Source organism: Pipistrellus kuhlii, unplaced genomic scaffold (genome assembly GCF_014108245.1).
Source record: "Pipistrellus kuhlii isolate mPipKuh1 unplaced genomic scaffold, mPipKuh1.p scaffold_m20_p_9, whole genome shotgun sequence".
Classification (NCBI taxonomy): domain Eukaryota; kingdom Metazoa; phylum Chordata; class Mammalia; order Chiroptera; family Vespertilionidae; genus Pipistrellus; species Pipistrellus kuhlii.
In genome coordinates this window covers 10,996,119-11,004,914 of record NW_023425595.1, presented here as the reverse complement: position 1 = coordinate 11,004,914, position 8,796 = coordinate 10,996,119, and the positions used below count along the sequence as shown (strand labels likewise).

The 8,796-nt window shown below is 34.4% G+C and overlaps 1 protein-coding gene across 1 annotated transcript; it reads left to right on the top strand.

Moving 5' to 3' along the window:
* Positions 1-4,371: 4,371 nt before the first annotated feature.
* On the top strand, positions 4,372-7,588 carry LOC118712602 (olfactory receptor 5M11). Its single transcript, XM_045577712.1, has 2 exons — positions 4,372-4,377; positions 6,580-7,588. Exon 2 carries the CDS (start codon positions 6,591-6,593, stop codon positions 7,557-7,559), a length of 969 nt encoding a protein of 322 aa, XP_045433668.1. The 5' UTR covers positions 4,372-4,377; positions 6,580-6,590; the 3' UTR covers positions 7,560-7,588.
* The last annotated feature ends 1,208 nt before the right edge of the window (positions 7,589-8,796 follow it).

Genomic DNA, 8,796 nt, shown 5'->3' with positions numbered 1-8,796 from the left:
AGTAGACATTTCGGTCACAGGTGTGCAATAAATCATTATTATTGGACCAATTAATGAGCATTTTTAATGAATGAATCACTTTCTATCACTGAATATGTTTTATCTTTCACAATTAGAATATGGAACTTAGAAGAATGTGTCAAATTATTTATTAGCATTTACAGTATCATGTCAGTGAATTAAAAAAAAAATAGTGCATTGGAACTCAAAGGCATTACCAGAAGGCATTGCTATTGCTCGTTAAAGTCAATAAAGAACAGATGATTTGCATCCATGATACTCATATTGGTACAAAGTTATAAGAGACAGAATTACCAAATGATGCTATGGCAATGACTATTAGATTTTTATAGTGCTTAATAATTTTAAAACTATTTTCCAGAAACTCTTTAACCATGGCAGATGAGTTTTGTTTTCTTCTTCCTTTTATACAAATTATATAACAATGAAGATCTTTGGGTATCTTAGATTTTTAGTCTAAGATGAAAATCTCACATTTTCTTTAGAAAGGATTTGTTTTTTATTATTTTATTACTATATTTTTAACAACAAGCATCCCCACCTAAAAACCAGTTTTATATCTTAATTTGTTAATTTTTTATTGTGTACTATTCCTAACATACAGTCAAAAATAAATAATAGAAAGAGCACTGTGTAAGCCCTAGTGATCATTACCAGTTGTCTTCATAATACCATTTTTGTTTCAAATATTTCAGAGACTCAGATATTTCTAAAATAACAGTGAGTCTTCCCTGATTCTTTTTTTGTCCCATTTCTTGCATTAAATTCTTCTATTAGTTTAATGTTTCTTATTCTTATGTAGAGTTTTGTCATTTGATAGTGTTTCTGTATACACAAAATTATATTATTTTCTTTATTTAAAACTTAATATACCTAACATCCTCTATGTATTCCTCTGGAATTTGTTTTATTTTTTACTACATATACATTGTTAGACATACATGCTGAATCATGCATTAGACTTATTCATGATGAATCAGCAGCATTTTCAATGATATACAGGGTGAGGCAAAAGTAGGTTTACAGCTATAAGTATGGTAAACACAGTCAATAAAACTATTTATGATATTCATAAATTACATGTATTTGTCCATATGAGCAACTGTTTACCTACTTTTGTCCCATCCTGTATTCTATGTCAACATATGTGTCACAATATATTTAACTATTCTATTATTGATGGGCGATTTCATTTTTTCTAATTCATGATAGTTTGAAAATCCAACAATAAATTTTTTTGTGAAATTCTGAATATATTGCAGTACAAGAATTATTTTCATATATGTATCTAAGATGTAATTTCTAAGTCATGAGTCATGAGCATCTGTAAATTTACTAGATGTAATCAAATTATTTTATCAAATTACACTCCTGCCAATACTATGTGAGAGTATCCTTAACTCCACATTCTTATCAACACAATATACTGCCATACTTTAAAAATGCTTCCAATTTGTTGGTGCAAAATATAGTCTCAGTTCTTATTTAAGGTTTTGAAAAAAATAATTTTAATGCAATTAAAAAATGCTTTTATTGTTTCAGAGAGGAAGGGAGAGGGAGATAGAGCATCAATGATGAGAGAGAATCATTGATTCGTTGCCTCCTGCACATCTCCTACTGGGTATTGAGCCTATAACCCAGGCATATGCTCTTTACTGGAATCAAACCCGGGGCCCTTCAGTCCACAGACCAACTCTCTTATCCACTGAGCCAAATCAGCTAGGGCTAAGTTTTTGAATTATGATTACAAGAGATGTTAAATAATTATAGATGCTTGATGCTAATTGGAATTTTTCTTTTTTTTAAAAAAGTTGTAGGCCCACATTCTTATTCACTTTTTAGCTGGGTTATTTTATCTTTATTTTCCATATTTGTTATAGCTCCTTATGTATTCTGTACTAGGTACTAATTTTTTAATGGTCTATACAATGCAGATATCTTCAACCTTTTTGTAGTTTGAATTATATTTTTGTGCATGGTATATTTGGTGATATAGAAATTTTCATTTTCAGGTAGTTTAAATTTATCAATCTTCTTTTTTATGGTTGTGTTTTGAATGTCTGTTTTAAACAATGCTTTCCTATTATAAAGATTCTAGAGGCTCGGTGCATGAATTTATGCATGGGTGGGGTCTAGCCTGCCCTCCTCCATTGGGGCCAATTGAGCCAGGCCAGCCAGGGGAAGGAGATGTGGAAGGTTGGCCGGCCAGCCCTGTCCCCTGGTTGAACTCCCAGTAGAACTCCAGGGGACAATTTGCATATTAGCCTTTATTAAATAGAATTCTTCTACCCTTTCATTTTTAAAGTTTTGCTTTTACATATTTAAGTATTCTTTCTGCTAACATAAATATTGCAAAACTAGAGACCCAAGGCATGAAGATTTGTGTAAGAATAGGCTGCTAGCACTGTCTTCACTCTGGCCAAAGCCACCTTCTACTTCTTGCCTTCTTGCATCAATTTGCATATTTTCTCCTTATTGGCTGTGGACGCCACCATCTTTATTGTGAAGTTATGGTCAATTTGCATATTTTGTCTTTATTAGATAGGACAAACTCTAATCTTATTTTTAAGAAAAATAATTAATTTTCTCTTTTTAAAAAATACTTCATACATTTCTCATTACATCTTTAGTATAAACTCTGTCATGTATCAAGTTTTCATATATGTATCAGTCTGTTTCTGGGTTCTTTATTCTGGGACCAATTCACCAATCCCTTCATTACTACAAACTACTTTATAAGAATAGCTTTACCAACTCTCATCTGGAAGATTGGAACATTATTTTCTTGAATGACCTATGACAGGAGATATCTTTAAAATGAACAGAAGTACCTATAATCTCTCCAGAGTCTACTTCCATCATTTCTCAGAAGACAGGTAAAACCAACTTCATTGATCCAGAAATGATGTCTATGAGAATGAGAAATAAAAATATTTATGGTCTCTATTTAGTCCTGTATTTACCCTTTTATTTTGGTAGTCACCTTCACAAATATTCCTTACCTATGGTTTAATCTATTTTGCAAGGCATCATCAGTTGTAAATGTCTTGATTATTCTTTCTTTCCTATCTAAACTTGGCCAATTTCCTTGCCAGAAGGTACCATATCCTGATTTTAGAGCTCACAAGGCAAATAACCACAAAAGTGAGCTGGTGCGGTGCTATTTTACTCTTTATGCATCACAAGTGGTACATTTTCTGCTGGGCAATTTGCACACCTACCCATCGTCCTGATCATCTTTGGCATTTCTTTCCAAGATATACAAAATTGCCATTTGTAAAACAAATATAATAATTCTAATAATCCCAAGGAGTTAGGTGAGTTAGCTAAGTGAGTGCTTGTAAAGTATTAAGCCTAATGCATAGTACATGTTAAGTACTGAATGTAAGTATTGAATGCATACTACTTACAATAATTACCTACATTCTGTTTTCTTTGTTGTAGTTTCTTAAGCAAATTAGTTACTCATTCCATCCATCTTCTTAATTTTTGAGAGATAAGGAAATGAACTCAATAAAATGCAGTTACCTTGGAGAAGATAACCATTTATTTTTTATTCACTGAATTAAGTACATATTGAACACTCCTTAAGTTATTAAGAAAGTGTTTATTGATCAACTAGTATCTTCCAGGGCCTGTGCTAAGTGTGAAGATTACAGTTTTTGCCCATAGGGTTTATGGTCTACTGGGCAATAGAAATATTACTGGATTATTAGAACTGTGTTCGAGGATGATAGGGGAAGAATGCTACAATGTATGGAGGGAGGTCAAGCTCAGTGCTGTGGAAACAGAGAAATTATCTTTGGAGAAGAATTTAATTTGAGCCTTTCCTACTGCCCAAACCAACTTGATTCTGATGGGAATAAGGAAAGCACTGACTGGTGGATATCTAAGGGAATATTTTAAAAATGATGTAGGAAGAAAGGATAAATTGTGACTATAACTTGAGAAATGGCAGTCACCTATGATTGATAAAGTACACAACTTCGTATGTAAAGACCCTGTTTGTTTCACAATCCTGTCCATAGCAGACCCTTCTCAAGGCATCAATGTTTATAATAGAGGATGTTGATCTGGATTTTCAGAAGAGATAGCAAAAAAAAACCCACCCAAGATAAAAAAAACACACACACATGTAAAATCAGACCATCATCAAAATGTTGAGATGACACCTATTTGTGTCTTCCATAGAGCTCTCAGGACAAATGGTGGATTTAAAATTATAGAAAATATGGCTGAGGTATATGATTAGCGTTCTGTTCATAGAGTGCTCCAATTAAACCCAAGAGGGTGATTCCCAAAGTAACACTCATTGCTGATACTTTTAAGCCCTTCTGAGATTTCCTTTAAGAGCAAGTCCATCCTACATCCGGATATAAATACATTTATGTTTACCAGCTGAGAGAGGCATCAAGAAACTTCCTTAATCAGAGGTTGACAAAAAGGTGCTTTTCAGAACCAGAAGTAAGTCTTTTTACTGTCCTTATTTTAAGTCAAAAGGAAATTTATTAAAGTCTCAAACTGAAGTCCACAGATTATATCCATTTTTCCATCCTCAAAAATAAGATTTTTTTGTTTGTTTGTTTTTTGTTACTTTGCAAATCAGTGATCTCATGAATTTTGAGTTTCAGCTGTGAATGAGGACATGTCTTCCTCTCAAGGGCTGTGGGAAAAGTAGAGAGGGAAGTTCAACTATAAAAAGTCTTAACTCTATTTCTTGCCCTACTCATTCTTTGTCTACTTTATTTAAATACTTTTCTATGTATTTTAAATGAGTTAACTATTTTTATTAATCTTGACAATTGCATTTCTCATTTTACAGCTGAGAAAACAACAAAGATAGGTTAAGTACTCTGACACTGGCATGGAATTCCAAACTAATGAAGCCAGAATCAGAATCACTAAGTGGAAAGAAATAGGCTCATGAAACTCTGACTTTCTAAGTACTAAAGTATTGACTGGTTAGATATGTTAGAGCAGGCCTGGCATAATCTAGTTAGATTTATTTATTGTAAAAAAGTTGTAACTGAGCTAAATGTTAATTAAGTTCACAGAGTAAGTTGGTCACAAAGCCGGAAAAAGGTTCCAGACTCACCTAGAATCTTTGTTTGATTGATGGAATTATTCTGCAAACAAAGAAAAAACTCAATGAGTGGCTTAGTGCTCCCCTTGTCATGAGCATCTGATCATAAGGGCTGCTTGGTGAGCTAGGCATTAGGGTAGACATGTAATGAGGGTTGATCCATTCAGGTTTCATGTGCCAAGTTAACACAAGATGATGTGCTGGTCCTTAGATCCATATATTATCCCTGAATACTATTGTACTCTCTTCTTTCCTTGGAGATGCTCTCCTGAATTGATATTACTTGCTGACTACTTGTCTCTAAACATTTTATAATTTGAATTTCAATAATTTCTTTGCCTTAATTAATTGTTAGAACATTTCTAAGATATCATGAGAGGGAGAATGAGGAAGAAATGAGGTAACCCCATTCACTCTCCTCCTGTAAACAGAAAAGTCATTTAGAAAAGTTTAGGAGTAGACCACTTTTCTTCATCTGTAGTTTCCAATGGAATAGAATTGGAAGACAAAACATAAATCTACTTCAGACACACACACACACACACACACACACACACACACACCACTAACAATTCCAAAGGAAGACCACATATGGTATCTTAGCACCTGCTCTTTATCTTCCTAGAACACCTTTTTTTTTTTTTATATACTTTTATTGATTTCAGAGAGGAAGGAAGAAGGAGAGAGAGATAGAAACATAGAAACATCAATAATGAGAGAGAATCATTGATTGATTGCCTCCTGCAAGCCCCTCACTGTGGGTCGAGCCCACAACCCAGACATGTGCCCTTGACCAGAATTGAACCTGGGACCTTTCATTTTGTAGGGCAGCGCTCTATCCACTGAGCCAAACCAGCTAGGGCAGAACACCTTCTTAAAATTACTTTATTGTTGGTTCTTCTCCTTTTTCAGTGTGTTGCTAAGTCACCTTTTCTTGAGTTTTTTTTTTTCCTCCTTGATGCTACTTTTTAAAATTTGATTACCATTTCCCCAAACCTTATTTTCTTTGTTTTTTTTCTTCTCCATAACAGTGCTATCTAAAACACCATGTACTTACTTGGTGTAAGAAAGGGATGAGGTCAATCTCATCTAAGAGAATAGAGTAAGAAGTGTTTCACAAAGAACAGTCCTTGAATCTGATCTTTATAGAATAAGTAGAGCTTGAGAGGCAAAAATAGTTCATGGAGAAAAGGGATATGTATGGATATATGAATATAAGCTGTGTATATCAACTTAAGGATGGGTATAAGTATATGTATCTATAAAAATAACGGTAGGTATAAGTGTAGATAAGTATAATAGTAATTCAATACAAAGGCAAAAAATATAAATGGTTTAGTAGAAGCACAAAGTTGGTTTATGATAGTATTCATTTTGAATTATATGGATTTTGGGGGAAAACATTTTCAATAATCAATAACATTATGAGTACCTTCATGTCTGACCTTATCCATTTGTTTCAAGTTCAGGCACAGATTCTCAGAAAATGCCCATCACCAATGGCAGTGCAATAAGAGAATTCATTCTCCTGGGGCTCACAGATCGCACCGAACTCCAGCCTCTCCTCTTTGTGCTGTTTCTGGTTGTGTACCTTGCTACTCTCTTAGGCAACCTGGGCATGATAGTGTTGATCAGACTGGATTCTCACCTTCACACCCCCATGTACTTCTTCCTTACCAATTTAGCCTTTGTTGACTTGTGCTACACCTCCAACGCCACCCCACAGATGTTGGCTAATTTCCTTTCAGAGAAGAAGACCATCACCTTTGCTGGCTGCTTTACACAGTGTTACATTTTCATTGCGCTCCTTCTCACAGAGATTTACATACTGGCAGCCATGGCCTATGACCGGTATGTGGCCATATGCAACCCTCTGCACTACAGCGTGAAAATGTCCAGGCAGGTCTGCACCTGCTTGGCCACATTTCCTTATGTCTATGGCTTCTCAGATGGCCTGTTACAGTCCATCCTGACCTTCCGCTTGACCTTCTGTGGATCCAATGTCATCAACCACTTCTACTGTGCTGACCCACCACTCATTAAGCTTTCCTGTTCTGACACGTATATCAAAGAGCTTGCCATGCTCATATCAGCTGGCTTCAATCTCTCCAGCTCCCTCATCATCATCCTGGTGTCCTATGCCTTCATTATTGCTGCTATCCTCCGGATCAAATCAGCAGAGGGAAGGCACAAAGCATTCTCCACCTGCGGTTCACACATAATGTCTGTTACCCTATTTTATGGGTCACTCTTCTGTATGTATGTAAGACCACCAACAGATAAGACTGTTGAGGAATCCAAAATAATAGCTGTCTTCTACACCTTTGTAACTCCAGTGCTTAATCCTTTAATCTACAGTCTTCGGAACAAAGATGTGAAGCAGGCACTGAAGAATGCCCTCAGACGAAATGTGGTCACTAAGATGGCAATGCTTCCATTTCCCAATAAGCCATAATTCTAAACCTTGGGCTCAAATGTCTTTGCATACTGATAAGTTTGGGTATTCTTTATGGGTATGTCTCAAGGTAATATCAAGCTCAGTTCTGGACAAAAATAAGTGAGCTATACCGTTGCCCCTCAATGAGTGGTCCTTGAACCAGCAGCAGCAGCATTACCTTGGAGGTTTTAGAAACGTGGCATCACATTCTGTACCTCAGATCTACGATATCCAAATCTGTGTTTCAGCCTGATCCTATGCGATTTGTAAAAACATTAAATTTAAGCAGCTGTGCTCTCAGTGGAAACTTCCTCTTGGAATGACCTGGGGAACTGGTGTGCTCTTAATGTTTATGACAGTAGACCGGATAAACATGCTTTTGGCCCAGTTCCTGATATTTACTCTGTTCTTATTATTATCTATTTTTAAGAAATATGTCTTCTATTCCAACTTACTAAATAAAACCATAAACCATGGGTCAGAATAATGGTTTCCTGTTTATGTGCTTGAAAAATGCTCAGTATGTGACTGGGTAGAGAGAGGACTAGAATAAGCATTCTTTCATAAACATGAGTTTGTGGATCTAGTTTGTGGCCTCTGAGCTATAGGGTTCTATTTTCTTCCTCTGAATTGCAACCCTGGATCCATAAACTCAGTTTTAGGAAAAGAATGAATGCTTTCTGTAGCACCTGGATTTGAAAATTTTAATACTTAACTGGAGTTATATTTTTTATTATTTTTTTTAAAATAAATGCTTAGATTATTGATTTTTGTCATATAAGTTTTTTATACATTTTATCTAAACAATGTTTTAGCTGAAAGCTACTATTTTTTTTTAATAGTTTAGTTTGCTATATTTTCTTATCCTCTTGGTGACTTTTTCTTTAATCTATGGATTATTTAGCAGAGAGTGGTTAATGACCATACATTTGGGACTTTAAAAGAAATTTTATTGTTACATGTTTGTAAATTCTCTAGTCAAAGACCTTGTCTTATAATTTTATTCTTGAAAATTTATTGATTAATATTTTTTCAGCTTCATATGATATATAATTGACATATAACATGGTTTAAGGTTATATATATATATATATATATATATATATATATATATATATATATATATTGGAATATGGTTATTACAGTAAGGTTGGTTAAGACATCTGTCATCTATAATTACATTTTTTTGTTGTAGATAACTGAATACTTGGTAAATGGAAAAAAAAGGTAGATATATAATTTCATTTTTCTCTGT

Bases quoted from the DNA above. Each gene is read 5' to 3' on its own strand.
- LOC118712602 (XM_045577712.1), top strand. From the start codon at position 6,591: ATGCCCATCACCAATGGCAGTGCAATAAGAGAATTCATTCTCCTGGGG.